Here is a 22,654-nt window from a genome sequence, read left to right as displayed (position 1 = left end):
GGGAAGAAAGAAAAGGAAAAAAAAAACTTGTGTGGTTTTAAATTTCCTGTTGGCATATAAAAAATAAAGAAAGAAAAAGTAAAAAAAAAAATAGAATACAAAATAAAGGAATAGAAAAGAATATAATCAAATAAAAATGAATAGAATAGAGTATAATAGAAATAAACAGAGTGAAACAGAATAGAATGGAAAATAAAAGAATAGGATAAAATAGAATAGACAATAAAAGGAACAGAATATAATAGCATACATTAAAATAGAATAGAATAGAAAATAAAAGAATACAAATTAATATAATAGAAAAGAATATAATAGAAAAGAATAAAGTAGAAAATAATAGAATAGAAAATAACAGAATAGAATAAAATAGAAGTAATATAACCGTCTTCTGAAATATGAATAGAATAATTTCAATAGAATAGATTAGAATAGAAGAGAACAGAAAATATTAGAATATAATAGAATAGAATAGAGTAAAACACAGAGAATGTAACCGTCTTCTGAAATTGGAATTTCAAATAAAATAATTTAGAATTTGAATAGAATAGAATAGAAAATAACATAATAGAATAGAATATGACAATAGAAAAGCGTAGAATAGAATATAATTGTCTTCCGAAATTTGAATTTTGAATAGAATCAATTTGAATTTTAGTAGAATAGATAAGAATAGAAAAGAATATAATAAAATTTAGTAGAAAAAAAAAAACAATAGACTAGAATAGAATAACATCGAAAGAATATAACCGTCTTCTAAAATTTGATTTTCAAATAGAATAAATTAAAATTCAAATAGAATAGAAAAGAATAGATTAGAAGGAAATTGAATAGCAGAAAAAAAAAACAATAGAATAGAAAAAAATTGAAATAATATAACTTCTTCCGAAATTTGAATAGAAAAAAATTTAAATTGAATTCAAAAACAAATAAATGAAATGAATTCTGAAAGCTAATTAAAAAAAATGTAACTAAACAAAATTATTTAAATAATGAATCAAAACAAAACAAAACACATTTTGTTTTTGTTCTGCTTATGTCTACCCAAGACCTCAATGGGAACACAGACATCTCATGACTATGTACAAGCCCCACATCTAAGACACCACCACCATCTAACATCTTATGCCCCATACACATGTGCAGATTATCTGAAGACTTTTGTCTGCAGACTTACCAAAACCATATAATATGAGGTCAAACCTAAACACTTTCAATTTGTATGCAATCCAGCAGGCCCTTGCACTACATAGAAAAGGTAAATCTGAAGACAAAGGTCTTCAGATAATCTGCACGTGTGTACGGGGCATAAGACACCACCACCACCTAACATCTAAGACACCACCACCACCTAACATCTAAGACACCACCACCATCTAACATCTAAGACACCACCACCATCTAACATCTAAGACACCACCACCACCTAACATCTAAGACACCACCACCATCTAACATCTAAGACACCACCACCATCTAACATCTAAGACACCACCACCACCTAACATCTAAGACACCACCATCACCTAACATCTAAGACACCACCACCATCTAACATCTAAGACACCACCACCACCTAACATCTAAGACACCACCACCACCTAACATCTAAGACACCACCACCATCTAACATCTAAGACACCACCACCATCTAACATCTAAGACACCACCACCATCTAACATCTAAGACACCACCACCACCTAACATCTAAGACACCACCACCACCTAACATCTAAGACACCACCACCATCTAACATCTAAGACACCACCACCACCTAACATCTAAGACACCACCACCACCTAACATCTAAGACACCACCACCATCTAACATCTAAGACACCACCACCATCTAACATCTAAGACACCACCACCATCTAACATCTAAGACACCCCCATTGACATGTTATGAGGCTCTTCCTCTTCATCAGAGTAGCAGCGGAGTCAAAGCCACCATACTGAGGAATGAATCTCGAAACATGTCAGTGGTAGAGTCTTAGATGTGTCTTAGAGTCTTTTCCTGCTGTTATCACTGTGTACCTGATACATGCAGAATAGATGTAGCGGAGTCGGCATCAGGAGTGACGATAACACGGCAGTGATATTCCCCTTCATCTGTGATCTGAATGTTGGGTATGGAAAGACTGGCGTTGCCTTGTTGGAGGTCGCTGTAATTCATGTGAGATCCGGGCCTCAGTGACTCATGGTGGAAATTATGAAATTGATAAACCTTATTTTTAGTTCCATTTTGTAATATATGAGTCCAGACAACTGATACTGTCTCTAGATTCAGCGGTATTGGGACACCAGACAGCAGACAAGGGATGGTGACATTTTCCCCTCTTAGAGCTTCAGTGGGAACATCTTTCCCAGTAACATTCAGCCTCCGAACCTGAAAATCACCTAAAAATTAGAACAAAAAAGCATTATCACAATTGTATAGGAATGCTTGTGTAGTGCTACCCCTGCAAGGACAGACAGGCAAGCAATATCAAACTTTCCCTGGGTTAGCATAAACAATTTGTATAATTTATGTAAATGGGGTTTCTCATTAGAAGAACAAGCTTCAACATACACAACTCAAACAGAATATTATTTGTTTATAATGGTGAAGTTCCCCTTGGATGCGGGACTTTAAGCCCCCGTTCACACTAGGGCGACCTGTGAGGCGACCTGGTCGCCTCACAGGTCGCCGCGGGTCGCCTCCCATAGGGAAGCTGTGGACCCGTTCTAATAGGAGCGATACAAGTCGCTCCGACCTAGAAAAAGGGTCCGGAGCTTCTTTGGGGCGACCAGGAGGCGACCGCCATAGACTTCAATGTTATGAAGTCTGTGGCGGCCGCTCCGAGGTCGCGGCGCGCTACTCGCACCGCGATCTCGGAGGTCGCCCCTGAAAGTAGCGTCGCGCCAGTGTGAACCGGCGCTTAAGGCAATGGCCCATCACAGAGTAGACTCGAGTAATAAACAGGTATAAATGTATTCAATGTATTCAAAATAACATAATGAAAAAGAAAAAAGATAAAAACAAGAGCAATAGCAAGTGAGATGCATATGGCTATGATTTTACATCACTTATGAGAGGAGATGAGAAGCGTGAGAGTTCCATATGATGGACTGACGCGTTTCGGACTTTAGCCTTTTTCAGAGGTCAGTGGGAATACATCTCAAGCATTTAAGCTGCTCAACAGGACGTATAAAGCCACTGTTTAAAAACAAGGTTGTCGCACATCCAAATGAAGGATTGCTGCGACTGATGTAAATATATATATATATATATATATATATATATATATATATATATATCTATTTGCAAAGGCCAGGGGAGAGAAAGAGAAAAATCACGGTAAGAGAAATGTGATGTAATAGTAGGTATACGTAGTATCACTCCGTGGAGGGTGTGGTCATCCCCCACTAATTCCCACGAGGATCCCAAAGTGGTCCCTAGGGGGCGTTATATTCAAAGTAAGGATGTAGAATGTCCATAAGATGATCTTGATAGTGAGAGAGACTCTTAGATAAGTAGAAGAAATAGTATCTCTCAGAGGTTCCTATGAAGGTTCGTAGAATACAGTCTCCCGAGGCAGCAAACTTTTCCTTCGGGGTTGCAAAGTAAAAACCAACCAATCAGTACGGATCCCTTGCTATATAAGACTCCAACAACATGGCGGCTGAGCTTCCTGAGGACATGCTGCACTCAAAATGCATAGAAGCTGAGCCACTGATGTCATATCCGGTCTTTCATCCACAGTACATCCGGTCCCCTGGAACGCACACCGGCTCCGAAAACACGAGCAGCAGTGCAGGAGATAGGAGCAGTTGAGCTAGATGCGTTGCTGCCTATTGGCACCTGCTAAATGTGAGTGCATTTTAATTATTTGTTGCTTCCTACCATTTTATTAACACATATTACACTATAACATATCTCTGAGTTTCGTGTCTACTCCTGAGTGAATGAGAATTCATAACAGTGACATCTATAAGCAATCTGGCATTTTTAGCCCTTTATGGAGAAGGCTGGTGAGTGAACATTTCACCTGGGCATGTGGAAAAGAACCTATTAAGCATCCGTTATAAACATAAAGAAGAACTAAAGTAAACCGCCTTCCATCGCGGCGGTTACATTCCAGACCCACCCGCGATAAGTGAAAATCTTGCGAAATAGAAATTCCCGATTTAACCACTTAAGCCCTGGAGGATTTGGCTGCTCAAAGACCAGGGCCTATTTTGCGATTCGGCACTGCGTGAATTTAATGGACAATTGCGCGGGCGTACGACGCTTTACCCAAATTAAATTGACGTCCTTTTTTTCCCACAAACAGGACTTTCTTTTGGTAGTATTTGATCACCTGTGCGATTTTTATTTTTTGCGCTATAAACAGAAAAATAGCATCAGTTTTGAAAAAATAACAATATTTTTCACATTTTTTTATATGAAATTCCCCCAAAAAAATGTAAAAATCAAAATTTTTTAACATTTTAGGCCAATTTGTTTTCTGCTACATATTTTTGGTAAAAAAAATCGCCATAAGCATATTTTGATTGGTTTGCGCAAAAGTTATTGCGTTTACTAACTAAGGGAAAGATTTATGTCATTTTTATTGTTTTTTTTTAACGAGTAATGTCGGCGATCTGCGATTTTTTTTGCGGGACTGCGACATTGCAGCGGACAGATCGGACCTCTGACTAACATTTTTGACACTTTTGGGGGTACCAGGGACATGACTACAGTAATCAGTGCTATACATATGCACTGTCACTGTAAAAATGACACTGGCAGGGAAGGGGTTAATTTTATTAGAGATCCAGGGGTTAAGTGTGTCCCTAGGGGCGTGTTTCTAACTGTCAAGGGACGTGGCTTGTGATGTAACCACAGAGACATACGATCCTATATCAGCCGTCTGCCTTTCTCCCGCTCCAGCGGGAGATCGCGAGTGACCGGTGGCACGCGCTCACCCCCTACAGGCTCCTGGGTGAGCGACATAGTACTACGTCGCTTTGCCCAGGAGGGGCTGACTGCCGCAGTAAATGTACTTGCAGCGGTCAGCAAGTGGTTAAATACACTCTAGACAAATTTTTATAACTTTTATGGTACTTTTAAAAGCATTTAAGGTCTTTAAACACACATTTAAAACAATAGAAACACATTTAAACACATAAAACATATTGAGAGAGAGAGAGCAAGAGCAATGAAAAACACAAAAATATTATTACTTAAAATAAGTATTTTTTTAGCAAAGGCACTGGAGAATAAAATGGCGGTCATTGCAATATTTTTTGTCACGCGGTATTTGCGCAGCGGTCTTTCAAACGCCATTTTTTTGGAAAAATTATGAAAAATCTAATTTTTACTGCATTTAAAAAAACTAAACAGTAAAGTTAGCACATTTTTTTTTATATATTGTGAAAGATGATGTCACACCGAGTAAATAGATACCCAACATGTTACGGTTTAAAATTGCGCACACCCGTGGAATGGCGACAAACTACAGTCAATAGAAATCTCCATAGGCGACGCTTTAAAATTTTTTAACGGTTACCAGTTTAGAGTCAGAGAGTAGCTCTTTTTTAAATTTTAAATTATTGCTCACACTCTGGCGATTGCGGCGATACCTCTCATGTGTGGTTTGAACATCGATTTAAATTACGGCTTGACTACATATACGTTTTCTTTTGTGCGCGAGCTAACGGCGACGGGGGCGGCTACATTTTTTTTTTTCCTATTTATTTCATTTTTTTTTTTTTTATTTTAACACAGATTTTTTTAAAAAAAAATAAAAATATGATCACTTTTTTTGCTGTCACAAGCAATGTAAACATCCCTTGTGACAGTAATAGGCAGTGACAGGTACTCTTTATGGAGGGATCGAGGGTCTAAAAGACCCCAAACCCCTCCCCTCCACTACACTTCCATGTATTCAAAACGCAGAAAACAGCATTTTTGAATACACTCACTTTTTGAATCTGCCTCCTTTAGCAGCCGAGTAACCCGGATGTGAAGGCATGGACGCCGCCTCTGGGTTACGTCATCGGAGACCCGATCAAAGCCGCATCCGGCTTAGATCGGGACTCCATCCACATCCACTCCATCCACAGCACTGCCCCCCTGTAGATAACCCTCCACACACACAGCACTGCCCCTGTACATGACCCTCAACACACACAGCACTGCCCCCCTGTACATGACCCTTAACACACACAGCACTGCCCCCTTTACATGACCACCCACAAACAGCACTGCACCCTGTACATGACCCCCCACAAACAGCACTGCCCCCCTGTACATGACCCCCCACAAACAGCACTGCCCCCTGTACATGACCCCCCACAAAGAGCACTGCCCCCTGTACATGACCCCCCACAAACAGCACTGCACCCTGTACATGACCCCCCACAAACAGCACTGCCCCCCTGTACATGACCCTCCACACACACACAGCATTGCCCCCTGTACAAGATCTCCAAACACAGCACTGCCCCCTGTACAAGATCCCCAAACACAGCACTGCCCCCTGTACATGATCCCCAAACACAGCCCTGCCCCCCTGTACATGACCCTCCACACACACACAGCACTGCCCCCTGTACATGATCCCCAAACACAGCACTGCCCCCTGTACATGATCCCCAAACACAGCCCTGCCCCCCTGTACATGACCCCCCACACACATCACTGCCCCCCTGAATATGACCCCCCACACACAGCACTGCCCCCCTGTACATAACCCTCAACACACACAGCATTGCCCCACCCTCGTACATGATCCCCAACACACACAGCACTGCCCCCCTGTACATGATCCCCAACACACAGCACTGCCCTCTGTACATGATCCCCAGCACACACAGCAATGCCCCCTTTACATGACCCTCAACACACACACAGCACTGCCCCCTTTACATGACCCTCAACACACACACAGCACTGCCCCCCTGTACATGATTCCCAGCACACAGCACTGCCCCCCTGTACATGATTCCCAGCACACACAGCACTGCCCCCCTGTACATGATCTTCAACACACACAGCACTGCCCCCCCTAGATATGACCCTCAACACACACAGCACTGCCCTCCTGTACATGATCCCCAACACACACAGCACTGCCCCTGTACATGACCCTCAACACACACACAGCACTGCCCCCCTGTACATGATTCCCAGCACACACAGCACTGCTCCACTGTACTGTGCTGGCTTTATTCACTCTGAAGTGACGGTATGGAGGACTTTGGAGCCTCAAAGTGATCAAACACGTCAGACTGGCACTGGACTGCCGATAGTGACATGGATGATTGAAACAACTTACGGGAGATGCAGGAGGCTGGGATCATTACGGGAAGGTGGAGCGGAAAGCAATAAGTGGACATGCACCTCAGAGCTAATATTATCATCTGTCGCTTTGCCTGGGCCTGCTCTGCTTGGCCCCCTTCTTGTCTGCCTGCATTAATAATCTCGATCCTCCCTATTGCAATATACATGCACTGGCTTGCTTTGCATATCTGTCCGTTTGGTTAAATCGCTTCTACTTTTTCACATACAACACTGCGTAATCATCATGTCAACGGATGTTTAAAAGGAAATGGCAAATGGAACATTTATTGTCAAATGATCTCCAACGGCCAATTGTTATATAAGGAGAACTATAGTAGCTGTGCACTTTCTATCCATACGGCAATATATTTCCTTTAGGACTGTGGCGGCATCATCTTGGATATCTACTACATACCTACACTGTATGAGGAAAACTCTCAGTATTCTTAATGTGACATATCGATTAGTGACTGACTGATTATCGGCAAAGCTGATATAGCGAGGGCCGATCTGCACTTTCCCGGATATATCCGAAATGGCCACCAAGGTGACCGATATTGCCGATATTTCGGGAAAGTGCTTGTACCGGAGTGATGCCTGCAGCTAGAGGCATCGCCCCAGTACTGGTGTCCATAGCCGACGGTCGGCTGTCTTGTAATGACAACCGATGCGGCTGAGAAGCCACTCGGCTGTCATTACAAGGAGCGGGAGGGGACGTCCCCCCCCCCCTCCCGCCGCCTTCCACGGCTCGCCCGGGTCTCCCATCCCACTGGGAGACCCGGGCAACCAGCCTGCATGGCCGCCGAAGACCCGATCAAAGCCGCATTCGGCTCTGATCGGGTCTCCACGTAAAAACCCAGAAGTGAGGTACTAGGCCTGAATTTTGAAATTTTGCTAAAGAGTTTATGTGCAAAGCGAAGTTAGTGCGTGTTGGGGGCATAGGTGTTCACAATGGTAGATGGTCCATTATTAATATTGCATAGGAGGATCAGGTATCTACCTTCTAAGTCGCAGATAGTGTTATGCAAGGAGAAGGCCACAGTTTTTGACCGCAAAGGGAATGCCTTTCTTCTTGTGCGGTGCGGATGCGGTAAAAATGTGACGGAACCGTTGATGGCTTAAAGTAGGAGTGGGCTGATATCTGGAAATGTTTTTCTTGCACACAGAGAAGATTGTATCCCAATTTGATTGATTCCTTCCATAAAGATGCTCTTTTGGCAGGGTGGTTGAAACCCCTGCGCATTAAATGAAGTTACTTTAAGTACCATTGGGACACATCATTTGAAAAGCTTGTGTTACCTTTGGGATGCACAAAAGAGACAACATATGTAGGAGGCAGAAGGCCCAAGCGTTGGTTTCCAAGGAAGTTGTGCAGCAATACATCAGTTGGGATTCAGTTGGATGCTCATCTCTGACATCAGACCTGGAACCGACCAGGTATAAAAAGGCAGAACAAAAACATAAAAATGTGGTGAAAAAACAATTAGTAAAAATGGTATTCGATTCCGACCGGAATCTGATTGCAGGAGTACTCCACATTGCTTGTAGGGGGAGTTACGAGGAAAATGTGCTCCCTCTGACCGGGGAAGTATATTTGCTTTAAACTTGAAGGTTAGAGGCGATCAAAGTGCGTGTTTTTTCTTCCTTGTGCTTATGAGAAAGTTTACCATTCCTTTTGGATATCCACCCTGGTAGGGGGGGTCCTGAGTGCTGGTTCCTGTTCAGGAAGAATGCCCCATGAGCAAAGCAGTGCAAGGCCCCCATTAATCATTGTAATTACAGAGGTAGTATCATTGTGGGTGATAGTGAGCTTCATTGGGTAGCCCCATTGGTAAGTGATATTGTGATTGCTTAGTGCTTTCGTAATTGGTAGGAGTGATTTCCTTTTTGGTAGCATATACTGTATTGGGAGAGATCCGCATATATTTGAAGGCCGGAGAATTGCTCAGGTTGGACATAAGTTGATCCTTTACGTGGTAGAAATGTACCCTCATTATGACATCTCTGGGGATATTATCAGGAAGGTAAGAGGGTTTGGGTAGGGGGTTTATTCTGTCAATTACTGATTCAGAGGCTGGGATAGATGGCAGAACAGTGCGGATCAGGTCACATGCATATTGATTCAGTTGAGCATTTTGGACTGACTCAGGGACAGCTCTGAGTTTCACATTGTTCCGCCGTGAGCGGTCTTCAATGTCTGTGACTTTAGTTTTACGTTTTTCCAGCTCCTCATCTTGGTCATTGTGTGCATCTATTAGGGTGTAGTGAGAGGATGCAAATTCACCTATTTTGGTCTCTGATCCACTCTCCCTCCCAGTTCCTGTACTTCAGCCCTGAAATTTGTCACACACTCCATCATGTCTGCATGTAAAGAGACCCTCAGGGACACCAGCATGTCCTTTAAGGTGGACTCAGAGACAGGGTTATTGGTAGCAGGGAAGGAACTAAAGACGTCAGCCAGCTATCTGGTGGAGTTTGCAGAGTTGCAGCTGTAGCTTATCTCTATGGGGGAAGAGCCAGCATATAGCCGCGGCCTATACTTGGCAGTTCTTTGTGAAGATGGAGTGGAAGGTGTTGGTGAACGTGGCTGATCAGCTTTAGAGGCTCCTGCTGGTGTAGAGCTCTGTGTGCATCGGGAAGAGCCACTGGATGAGGCCGGCGACCCGCTGCTGGCGCCATCTTTTGCACACGGCCGCTCCATGGGGAGGAAGAACTGTGGCAGCTTTTTAGTGGTGGAGGTGTCCTTTTTATTCCGGGTCATGTCCGAGGGTGCAGGGGAACATTGGCAAGCAGTTAGAGGTATTTTTGGTTTGGTTGATCGCCTCTAATTGTTGTATTCCCCGGTGGTCTGGAGGAGCTACTCAGCCATGCATCTGTCCAGCAGCGTGGTAGCCATGCTGCCTCTGTGGTGCACTATTTTTAAACACCGTGCCCTGTGGATGTACCTAGCATGCTCACAACCACTGTCAATTTGGACAATGCAGAACACAAAAAAAAAGGTACAGAGCCAAAAAGAGTGACTCTCTACCATGTAATTGCTGTGACCAATCACAAAATATAAACAATGGCTGGGATTAGCACCCGGCTGTCCTTTTTCATTTCATATAGTTGTGAGTGGAAAGGGTTGTGAGTGGAAAGGGAGCAGTTTACCCCTGACTGAATCCAGTACCAGTACTAGTGCAAATCAAAGGCAGTGCCTATATAAACAAAATGAGTGCCATTCAGTACCAGAGCCCGCACATCCATTACTGGTGCCCTCAAAAACAAAACCAGTGCCTGTACATCCAATACCAGTTCCAGCACACCCAGTATCAGTGCCATCCAGTAGTTATGCCATCACAGCAAGTGCCAGCCCGAACCAGTGCCTGTACATCCAATACCAGTGCCAGCACAGCCATTATCAGTGCCATCCAGTAGTAATGCCATCACAGCAAGTGCCAGCCAGTAAAGTTCCTGTATAGCCAGTACCAGTGCTTGTACATCCAGTAATACTGACAAACAGTGCCAGCACAAGCACTACCAGTGTCATCCATTACCATTGCCAGCACAGCCAGTACCAGTGCCAGCCAGAACCAGTGCTTATACAGTTAGTACCAGTGCTTATACAGCTATTACCAGTGCCATCCAGTACCACTGCCTTTGCATCCAGTACCACTGCCAGCACAGACAGTACCAGTGTAAGCCAGAACTAGTGCTTATGCAGTTAGTACCAGTGCTTATACAGCTATTACCAGTGCCATCCGGTACCAGTGCCTTTACATCCAGTACCACTGCCAGCACAGACAGTACCAGTGTAAGCCAGAACTAGTGCTTATGCAGTTAGTACCAGTGCTTATACAGCCGCTACCAGTGCCATTCAGTACCACTGCCTTTGCATCCAGTACCACTGCCAGCACAGACAGTACCAGTGCCTGTACAGCTCAAACAAGTGCATCCAGTACCAGTGCAGCTCATCCCCATACACAGGATGAGTAGCAGAGTATGTTTTAGGGTGTAATTGTAATCAAGATCAAATCAAACTTACGGTAATTTACTTTTCCTCCAAAAAAGCTGCAGTAGGAGGTGCAATGGCTATGGTACAGCAGGAATCTTGATAGGAGAATGCTATTGGTAGAAGAGTCATTATAATATAAAGAAAGAGAAAATCCAAAGAAGGTGGTAAATTTCTCTCAGTAGAGAAAAGAGGTTCATCATCTAAGGGCACTAGCAAGAAACTGATGTTAGCTGGGGACGGGAAGGGATGTATAGGGGAGGTTCCTGCAGCAGCATTATTTGCCATTGTCCAATAACCTGAGTAGCTGCCCATAAACCAATGAGAATGACAAAGCCCCTGTGATCCATATTGTATGACAAAGAAATGACTGTTGATGTGTCAGAAATATAGTGTGTTCCTACCTTCCTCTATGACATGACTACACAACTCTGAATTCCTTAGCATGTGGTGTCAGTCCTGCCTATTATATTTCTGATTGATATCAAAGAACACAGGCCTTCCATTGTCCTTCCCCTCTACTAAATTCCAGAAGATATCTGAAAAAAAAGTAAGTATAAAACAAAAAAAAAAATGCTAAACATACATTGAGGAGGCCTCTAGGGGAGGGAAATAGTTAAAGAGGTTGTAAAGGCAGAAGGTGCAGTCTATGTACAGTATTAAGATAAAAAATCTTCTGTGTGCAGCAGCCCCCCCTCAGCCCCCCTAACACTTACCTGAGCCCCATCTTTATCCAGCGATTTTGCAGGAGCTTCTCATTTGCCTGGGAGTCCCTTCCTGATTGGTTGAGACAGCAGCGCGGTGTGATTGGCTCCCCTTGCTGTCAATCAAAGTCAGTCAGCCAATCAAAAGAAAGAGGGTGCGGGACTGGGACACAGGGAGCTGTGACTCGGCTCGGGTGCCCCCATACCAAGCTGCTTGCTGTGGGGGGCACTCCAAAGGAGGGGAGGGGGGTATGATCACTGAAGAGGGACTTGAGAAGAGGAGGATTTGGGCTGCTCTGTGCAAAACCAACTGCACAGAGGAGGAAAGTATAACATGTTTTGTTATTTTATTTATTTTAATGATTCAAAGCCAACAGCAAATCCTCGGCATGCGTAGATCATTGGGATAATGCCCAAAAGATACTGCATAGATACTACATGACACCTTCCAGATTGCATGCGATGGATAAAAACATTTCCCTATTCTGCTGGAGAGATTGCCGGGAGATTGGGAATCTAGCTCATGTTTTCTGGAGCTGTCCGATGATTCAGACGCTTTGGACTGAAGTTTTTTCTCTCATTTCAACTATAACAGAGAAGGAATGTGCTTTGAGTCCAGCATTAGCCCTCCTGAGCATTGGAATAGATACGTTTCCCCCACAATATAGAACGGTGATCGCCCATATTTTATTCGCTACTAGGATAGCAGTTGCCAGCCACTGGCGATCCCCATCACCCCCGCATTTCAACGAAATTACAAACAGAGTCAATATACAATATGAAATGGAAAAAATGCTAGAGTACAAGGAACGTAGAGCTAACGCGTTTCACAAAAAATGGGACACATGGATAGCACAAACCTCTGAAGTTGGTTAAACTATGATAAGAAAGCAGAAAAGGACGCCCAGTGGGACTTTGAATGAGGTGGATGCAAAAAATAAATAAAGAACATAGGTATACCATGGCAAATTTATTAAGTACATGTAATACCTATGGAAATGCATATAAACAACAGACATCAATACGCAGCATAAAAATATAAAATGGATGACATGCATAAACTCATAACTGGAGTGTAAACTCGACGCGTTTCGTGGGTCCTAAATGCCCACTCATCAGGAGTGAGAGAGATTATGCCTATACGGAAATAAAAAATTGGAATGAGTCTAATGTAGATATGCATGAAATTAGCCAGCAGGTGTGAGACTACAACATAAATATGTATACCCCAAGTGGGGGAATCGCACTTACATGCGGCTGGATAGAAAATGAAACATATAGTGGATGAGCACTGCCCCAGGGTGGAAAATCAAGTCTGATCCAGGAGCTGACGGGACGTGGATGCACGGCAACAGAATGGAGGGCCAGGTGGGAAATCGTGAGTGATGGGTACCACATCCTGCTTGATGTTATAACATTGACTAGAAAAATATATAAATGTATGTATCAAGATATCGCATTATGATATCAGGAAAGGTACATAAAAATCTGTATGCGGTAGTAGTGTGAATGGATCTATGCCAGTAGGGGCCAAAGGTAAGAGCAGGGAAGAGATGACTGTGGACCCACCAAAAAGTGCTGAAATGTGCAAACCATAAAACAAAAAGTAGAGAAGAAAGTGATGTGAAAGAAACAGGGATAGAGAGGGTGATATGAGAATGGGTAACAACAAGCGCTGTCACAATCTGTGCCAATGAATAAAGAGAGTATGGGCTGTATCACCAAAGTAGTGACAACCAGGTGATATAAATATGTAGAAATAGTATATTTGTAATCAAATATATTGGGTGTCCCAAATACAGCAGTGTGAAGCCCAAGAGATGAAAAAAATAAAAAAAGGGTGATAGTAGTGGTCAAGAAAAGACCCACAAACCATGAATGAGCTGAAAGGAGTGAAGGAAAAAGTACCTTACAAAGTAAGGGGTGGAAAAGTGATAGCAATTATGGGAGGTGACAAGGAGATGAGAGGAAAGAAAAAAGACTAGGTCAAAGTAAATACAGGTGAGTGATAAGATAAGAGTGATTCAAACCTGGTAGCCTCCAAAGTGAGCAAGTGGATCCAGTCCCAGAGCGCCATGTATGTGGTACATGGGACAGGCAAGCGCAGTGCAGCACCTGTCTGTCCTGAGAGGGGTAACCAGCATGGCTGGTAGCCACAGCCACTGTTGTGAAAACACTGCCGAAGCGTGCAGTCACGTGGTGGGCAGGAGACATGGCGCCAATATACAGGTGGCCCCGCCCCAAAGGGGAGGGGACAGCAAAGGAACACTTCCCTAATAGTATATCGCAGCTCCCGGACCAAGGCAGGTAACCACCACCAGGGGGAGCACATCCACCATAAGGATAGAAGTTGTAGGAGTATTATATTGGTAAAAATCACTTGTAAGGCCAATACACAACATAGGTATGGCTGAGACAGTGTGAGACCATAGAAGGGCAATGGGTGTCTTCCACCCGAATTAGAGCATTATGTTTCATTTTCTATCCAGCCGCATGTAAGTGCGATTCCCCCACTTGGGGTATACATATTTATGTTGTAGTCTCACACCTGCTGGCTAATTTCATGCATATCTACATTAGACTCATTCCAATTTTTTATTTCCGTATAGGCATAATCTCTCTCACTCCTGATGAGTGGGCATTTAGGACCCACGAAACGCGTCAAGTTTACACTCCAGTTATGAGTTTATGCATGTCATCCATTTTATATTTTTATGCTGTGTATTGATGTATGTTGTTTATTTGCATTTCCATAGGTATTACATGTACTTAATAAATTTGCCATGGTATACCTACGTTCTTTATTTATTTTTGGCATCCACCTCATTCAAAGTCCCACTGGGCGTCCTTTTCTGCTTTCTTGTGTAAACCCGGGATGGAGGTGTTTTGCTATTGACAGTGTTTTGACCATTTCTTTCTGTTAAACTATGATAATGACATAACAAGAAATGCTCATAGCTGCTTTTGTTCCCTAGGGAATTTTATCATTCTGGTGCTAGCACCCCCCCCCCCTCCTTTTTTACCTCTGACTATGTTCTAGCAGTGGTGTATTTAAATTTTGTGCTGCCCTAGGCCTGACTAAACTTGTGCACCCCCTAATTTAAATATGTAAAGGCCACACCCCTTCCTGTTTCTGACCCGTTCTGTCAGAGGAGGCAGAGGAGGGTAGGCAGAGCATTAGACTGCAGTGCCACACTTATTGGCATTGGGGGCCGTCGGGCCAGTTGTATTAAGTGTGGTTGGCGGCCTGCAGTCTGTCCGAATGTCCTCACCCGCCGGTATTATCATACTGGCTGGTAGCAGTGTGAGTGATTTATGTGGGTGCCAGACTTATTTGCCTCCTGGACCCTGCCCTCTGGTACAATTCCCCCCATAAGACTGGCACTATACTAAAAGTGTAGTGCAAGCTGACGGGAACCCTTTTCATGCGGGAGAAGGGAGAAGGCTTTTTTTTTTATGCGGGGTGCAGCTTTTTTGCTGCCCCCCTGCAAAGTGCCGCCCTAGGCCTGGGCCTTGTTGGCCTAGGCCATGATACAGCACTGTGTTCTAGCAAACTCATTGACTTAGAAGATTTAACGTATAAGGTGGTGAATCAATCACTGGGAATAGGAGGTGGGTGGTGGCGCACTTATCTCCTCAAGGTATCTAGCTGCCTGATCACAGTTTGAACCCATTGGGTGACAGACACCTCCCTACTCTGATATAGCTCCCAGGTCTCGCCATCTTCGGTCCTATAGGCTGCAAGGCCCAGGAAGAGATCACCAAAGATAAGACGTTTTGGCATCTTTTTCTTTTTCAGGATCAACAACATCAGGATATGAGACAAACTTACCTTAGTTGTATACACATTTCTATGTACTGTTACCACTGTATACTGACTATGATGTTATTGTTAACAGTTATATTACTGTATGCCTTGTTTCTTTTCATATTTTCTAATAAAAATGTATGGTTAAAAACTATATTTTTTAAATGAAACTTTACAATAAAAGTAAAAGCCAGGGGGCTGAGCTCAGAGTTGGGCTTAAAGAGGTTGTAAAGGTTGAAGGTTTTTTTAAAAAACTTCTGCTGCTTCCCTCACAGCTCCTCCCTTATACTCACCCGAGCCCCCTCTCGGTACAGCGATATGCACAGGAGCCTCGGCTGTCCCTGGTCTCTCTCTTTTCATTGGCTGGACACAGCAGCAAGAGTCATTGGCTCCCACTTCTGTCAATCACAGCCAGTGAGCCAATGAGGAGAGACCGGAGGGCAGAGCTGAGCTGTGTCTCTGTATTTTATGGACGCATAGAGCAGGGCTCGGGAGCGAGCACACACCAGTGCCCTCACAACAAGCAGCTTGCTATTAGGGGCACTGGTCAAGGGATAGGCACCAGGAGCACCAGCGGAGGACCTGAGAAGAGGAGGATCCGGGCTGCTCCGTGCAAAACGAATACACAGAGCAGGTAAGTATAACATGTTTGAAAAAAAAAAATGAACTTTTACAATTAGTGTTGAGTGAACACGGACTGTATTATATGGGTCCGTACCGGATAATTGGATTTTTGTTACCCGAACACGGACCTGAAAACTTTACCGTATGTTCGGGTTTAAAATCTGTGTTCGGTAATTGTATTTCCTGTCTTGTATGTAATGGCGCGCTTTTAATGGCGGGCTTTCAACAGCCAATCAACAAGCGTTTAACTGGTGTGCGACATCACAGCCATGCCTACTAATGTATTAGTAGCTGTGATTGGCCATCTGAAGCATGTGACCAAGTCATTATAAGTTCGAGAGCCACAGCGCGGCCATCATTCTGCTGTAGTGTAGGGAGAGAGCACACATCATACGTGCTGGCTGCTGCTGATTAGGGACAGACAGTGAAAAATTGTGCCCGAAAAGAATGCAGGGACAGGTCAGAGTGTGGGCAGGGAAAGTTATTTGAGCATTTTAGCTACAGGCTGGAGAGATTAGGCAGGGACAGTCTACATCGATTTTACTGTGTGGGGGGTGGTGCAGTGAACGATCTTTTTGAGCATTTTAGGAACAGGCTGGAGATTAGGCAGGGACAGTCTACATCGATTTTGCTGTGTGGGGGGTGGTGCAGTGAACGATCTTTTTGCCCTCACTTGAGCCCACTGAGGAGGAGGAGGAGGGAGAAAAAAAATCTATTTTTATCAGTCTGTTGTGTGCAGCGTTCAGCTATATTTTACTACAGATTGCTGTTCTAATCTGCTATTTAAAAACTACAAATTTAAAGGGGATTTGTTTTTAAGAGCACTTGCCATGCTCTTAACTACGTTTTGCTGCCATTTGCAGCACTCTAGCCCTTTCCATTGGTGTTTTAGAGCCATGTTAGTGCCTGAAAGTTCGGGTCCCCATTGACTTCAATGGGGTTCGGTGTCCGGGTAAAGTTTGGAAAAAGTCCGCGACACGGACCCGGACTTTTTTTTCAAGTTCGGCCGAACCCGCCGAACACGGACATCCAGGTGTCCGCTCAACTCTATTTACAATCACTTTAAATCTAGCTCCAGTGTTGTCACCCTGTTCTGCATTGAACTCTCTTGCTGCCTGGAATGTTACATTGGTGACAAAGTACAGAAATTACAAAAAGAAGGAATATTCATAGACACGCCATAGAAGAACATATAGAAGATGATTATTGCACACCTGTGGGCCATTATGTTTTACAACCAGACTAATGTAGGAAAAAAAACCTTTCAACAATAAATGAGAATTCATAGACAATAATTATTCACAATAAATGTGGACTTTGCCTTTCTAAATAAACATCAAATAGTTTTATAACCGTCCCCCTCCCATCCCAAAGTCCACATCTCTACTTCTAACTTTTATTGCCCTGTTACAGGTATTGTTGCCTTTGTAATTCTTTTCTTAACATTTTGCTAAACCTTTGTGTATAAGTACTGCTGTGACTGAGAATAGGGGTAGACCCCCTAAAAATCTTGTCCTGAAAATGAAACAGTTAGTGAAAATAAAAAAATCATCATGGACAGAACTCCACTGTATTTGCACTTCGACAGGTTTTTTTCTGTACTTGCAGCGTGTTCAAATGGATAAAAAGGGGGACATGAGCATGTAATATATTGTGAAATATATAAAAGATGTTTTTTTTTTTTTAATTTTTAAATTTTATTTTTTATAACACTAGATAAGTGTCCCCGCGCTATGGAGTAAATTATAAAGTGCAACAAAAGCCCCGTACACACGATCAGATTATCGAACGATCCGTCGTCTGTTTTTTGTGGCATGCTAGTCTGATGTGGAAAGTGAAGAGGTTATTTTCATACCAATTTTCCCGTACGACAGAATTCTGCTTCAGAAGTGATGTCATGTGTTGGATTGCTTTGTATGTGTTCTCTCGTCTCTGAGCATGCCTAGTCTTGCTCTTAAGATTTTTTTCAGGCGAAAACTGTACTAATGAGACGAAAATCGGACGTTGTATTACGGATGACAAAAATGTTATAGCCTGCACATCAGGATTTTGTCAGCCGAAAAGTCGGAGTTGGCTGTCGAAAGCACCATACTAACAATCCGAAAATCGGCAGATCGGTCGTCGGATGAATTTTCCCTTCAGATTTTCTTATCGTGTGTACGGGGCTTTAATCTCCTCCCGTCTCGAGTTAAAATAAAATAATTAGTGATGTAATAAAACTACTAGTGTGCGCTGCTGCTGCTGGCATAAAGGTGTGTGCCTTTTTAATGATAAACAGTAGAGGATGTCAGGGCTGCTCCTATAAATAAACTCCAAATATATATACACAGTGGGTACGGAAAGTATTCACACCCCCTTAAATTTTTCACTCTTTGTTATATTGCAGCCATTTGCTAAAATCATTTAAGTTCATTCTTCTTCCTCATGAATGTACACATAGCACCCCATACTGACAGAAAAACACAGAATTGTTGACATTGTTGCAGATTTATTAAAAAAGAAAAACTGAAATATCACATGGTCCTAAGTATTCAGACCCTTTGCTGTGACACTCATATATTTAACTCAGGTGCTTTCCATTTCTTCTGATCATCCTTGAGATGGTTCTACACCTTCATTTGAGTCCAGCTGTGTTTGATTATATTGATTGGACTTGATTAGGAAAGCCACACACCTGTCTATATAAGACCTTTCAGATCACAATGCATGTCAGAGCAAATGAGAATCATGAGGTCAAAGGAACTGCCTGAAGAGCTCAGAGACAGAATTGTGGCAAGGCACAGATCTGGCCAAGGTTACAAAAATATTTCTGCTGCACTTAAGGTTCCTAAGAGCACAGTGGCCTCCATAATCCTCAAATGGAAGACGTTTGGGACGACCAGAACCCTTCCTAGAGCTGGCCGTCCGGCCAAACTGAGCTATCGGGGGAGAAGAGCCTTGGTGAGAGAGGTAAAGAAGAACCCAAAGATCACTGTGGCTGAGCTCCAGAGATGCAGTCAGGAGATGGGAGAAAGTTGTAGAAAGTCAACCATCACTGCAGCCCTCCACCAGTCAGGGCTTTATGGCAGAGTGGCCCGACGGAAGCCACTCCATGAAAGCCCGAATGGAGATTGCTAAAAAACACCTGAAGGACTCCAAGATGGTGAGAAATAAGATTCTCTGGTCTGATGAGACCAAAATAGAACTTTTTGGCCTTAATTCTAAGCGGTATGTGTGGAGAAAACCAGGCACTGCTCATCACCTGTCCAATACAGTCCCAACAGTGAAGCATGGTGGTGGCAGCATCATGCTGTGGGGGTGTTTTTCAGCTGCAGGGACAGGGCGACTGGTTGCAATCGAGGGAAAGATGAATGCGGCCAAGTACAGGGATATCCTGGACAAAAACCTTCTCCAGAGTGCTCTGGACCTCAGACTGGGCCGAAGGTTTACCTTCCAACAAGACAATGACCCTAAGCACACAGCTAAAATAACGAAGGAGTGGCTTCACAACAACTCCGTGACTGTTCTTGAATGGCCCAGCCAGAGCCCTGACTTAAACCCAATTGAGCATCTCTGGAGAGACCTAAAAATGGCTGTCCACCAACGTTTACCATCCAACCTGACAGAACTGGAGAGGATCTGCAAGGAGGAATGGCAGAGGATCCCCAAATCCAGGTGTGAAAGACTTGTTGCATCTTTCCCAAAAAGACTCCTGGCTGTATTAGATCAAAAGGGGGCTTCTACTAAATACTGCGCAAAGGGTCTGAATACTTAGGACCATGTGATATTTCAGTTTTTCTTTTTTAATAAATCTGCAACAATGTCAACAATTCTGTGTTTTTCTGTCAGTATGGGGTGCTATGTGTACATTCATGAGGAAGAAGAATGAACTTAAATGATTTTAGCAAATGGCTGCAATATAACAAAGAGTGAAAAATTTAAGGGGGTCTGAATACTTTCCGTACCCACTGTATATCAACTTATATACATATTTATTGTGCTAAAGTGCTTGGTGCCAAAAAAATATAATTAATATTCTGTGCAAAATGAAGCGTCTACATAACAATCCATAAAGTGCTGCTGCTGTGCTTCATAGAAGAACCATTGCGTGCTCCCCTTTGTGTCCCCACTCACCAGAGTATAGATGGGTATTGCAATATGGTTGAATAATGGATCCCCCGCGTGGGTATAAGCAATCATCCACGGAACTCCTTATCAGGATCTGTATCTTTAAGAACTCTCCTCCAGCAACATGCATATGGATAGACTTTATTCTGCTTTTCTATATTCAACAACAGCTGCAATGCAAGATCTCAACTTAAGCTTTGGGCTGCAACACGGTGTGCGTGACCATTTATTAAAATAGCCGCAATGTCCACAACAAATCACAATAAACAAAGCTCCCCGGTGATAGTTTTGTGCATATTGGACATCAACGGCAAAGCTGGGTTGATTCCAAAGCAGAGCGATATTTCCTTGTTGCCATTCTCAATTCCTGGCTTTGCGATCGAACACCCTGCTTACTTGCTTTCCCACCATTATTCAACCATATTGCAATACCCATCTATGCTCTGGTGAGTGGGGACACAAAGGGGAGCACGCATTGGTTCTTCTTTGAAGCACAGCTGCAGCACTTTATGGATTGTTACATGGACGCTTCATTTTGCACAGAATATTAATTATTTTTTGGCACTTTTTTGGCACCAAGCACTTAAACACAGTATATATGTATATAAGTTGATATATTTGTGCACAGATTATATATATGGAGTTTATTTACAAGAGCAGCGCTGACATCCTCTATTATTTATTTTTTTTTTTTTTGCCTTGACATTTGCTGACATAACTCTTTACATTTGGATTGCTGGACACAGAGTGGGGGGCTGTCAGAAGATTGCTTGTGCTTCCACTGTGGAGGATCCCAAAATTAGGGAGTTAAGACTGTGGAGGTTCCCTAAAATTAAAGAGTTAGGACTACAGAAAATACTGGGATGCCTTGGCGAGGCTCTGTATTTGCAAATGTGTGCAGACTAAACCCCTGATTTTTTTTTTTTTTTCACTTATAAATTTTTATTAAGGATTTGAGATAGGACCATACAACCAAAAAAAAAAAAAAAGTATAAACCCCTGTTTTTAACGTATACTGTTAAACAGGATTATTTGGTTGGTCGCAGACTGGTCGGTAAGTTGAGCTGGGAATTTCTTTGGTTTTGTTTTGCACATAGTAGCACTGTCTGAGAACCTCTGCTGTACAGCACTGTAATGTAATAGTAATTATTAATATTAATAATAATAATAATATAATTCATAATAAAAATTATAATATATCGTAATAGTAGCATTGCCAGAGAATCTGTGTTGTTCATCTCTGTAATGTATTCTCAGGTACAATGACATTAAACACAGAAAAGTGACACTGACCTGATCCTAGGAGGAGAAGAAAGCAGATTACATGCAGAATTTTCAGCCCGGTCCTCATTGCTCCATCCATGCCGTATCCACTCCAAGAGAACTGTGAGAAACGTCTCAACTGTATGAAGTAACCAACAGTGTCTGAATTTAGTTTCACTTTTACCTTTTAGAAGACACCAATTCCAATCACATGGTGGCATTATATTGTCTGTACATTGTAAAAGGCTTAGAAAAGCAGATAAGAAAAGGATTCTGACTTATTATGCCTTGTTTTCTTTTTTTGTTTAAAAACATTTATTGAAAAATCATAATAATACATACAAATTTATGAACATAACATGGAGCAAGAATACATGTAAGGCAAATAAATCTATACATTGACTTACATTTCACATCTAGGCGTTTTGGGGCGTTTTTGGGGCGTTTTTCTGCTCTAGGATCAGCTCTCAAAACGCCCAACAAGACAAATCCTATTCATTCCAATGGCCCCTGTTCACATCTGAGGGTTTTGACGCTCTAAGCAAAACGCCCAACGCTCAAAAAAGTGCATGAGCTTCTTTTTGGGCAGATTACAGGCATTTTCCATTGGTTTCTATTCAATCTAAAAACGCCTGCACAAAAAACGCCTGTAAATCGCAGTAAAAATCGCGGTAAAAACGCGCAAAAACACTGCGCTCAGGTGTGAATGTAGCCTTAGGAAAGCAACATAAGATCCCTGAGATATATTGCTTTGAGTGAGATAAAGGCATATCACAAATACCTGTATTGTTACATATCATATATCAAGATCTCAAGAGCAATAATACTTGCAATTAGAGAGAAAGAGAT

At 42.8% G+C, this 22,654-nt stretch overlaps 1 protein-coding gene across 1 annotated transcript in view; it reads right to left on the bottom strand.

Moving 5' to 3' along the window:
• Positions 1 to 21,948, bottom strand: part of LOC309565491 (natural cytotoxicity triggering receptor 3 ligand 1-like) — a gene marked incomplete at its 3' end in the record, with an annotated part of 76,151 nt that extends 54,203 nt beyond the window's left edge. The window contains exons 1-2 of the mRNA XM_082270461.1: positions 21,836 to 21,948; positions 2,037 to 2,399 (exon numbers count right to left, since the gene is read on the bottom strand). Of these exons, the coding sequence (XP_082126587.1) occupies positions 2,037 to 2,399; positions 21,836 to 21,905 (433 nt within the window). The 5' untranslated portion in view covers positions 21,906 to 21,948. The remainder of the gene's footprint in view (positions 1 to 2,036; positions 2,400 to 21,835) is intronic.
• Positions 21,949 to 22,654: the final 706 nt, after the last annotated feature.

The sequence above is a fragment of the Pelophylax lessonae genome (genome assembly GCF_965119305.1).
Source record: "Pelophylax lessonae genome assembly, chromosome: 10".
Taxonomy (NCBI): domain Eukaryota; kingdom Metazoa; phylum Chordata; class Amphibia; order Anura; family Ranidae; genus Pelophylax; species Pelophylax lessonae.
The sequence above is the reverse complement of the archived record's forward strand: the minus strand, read 5'-3'. Positions and strand labels throughout refer to the sequence as shown.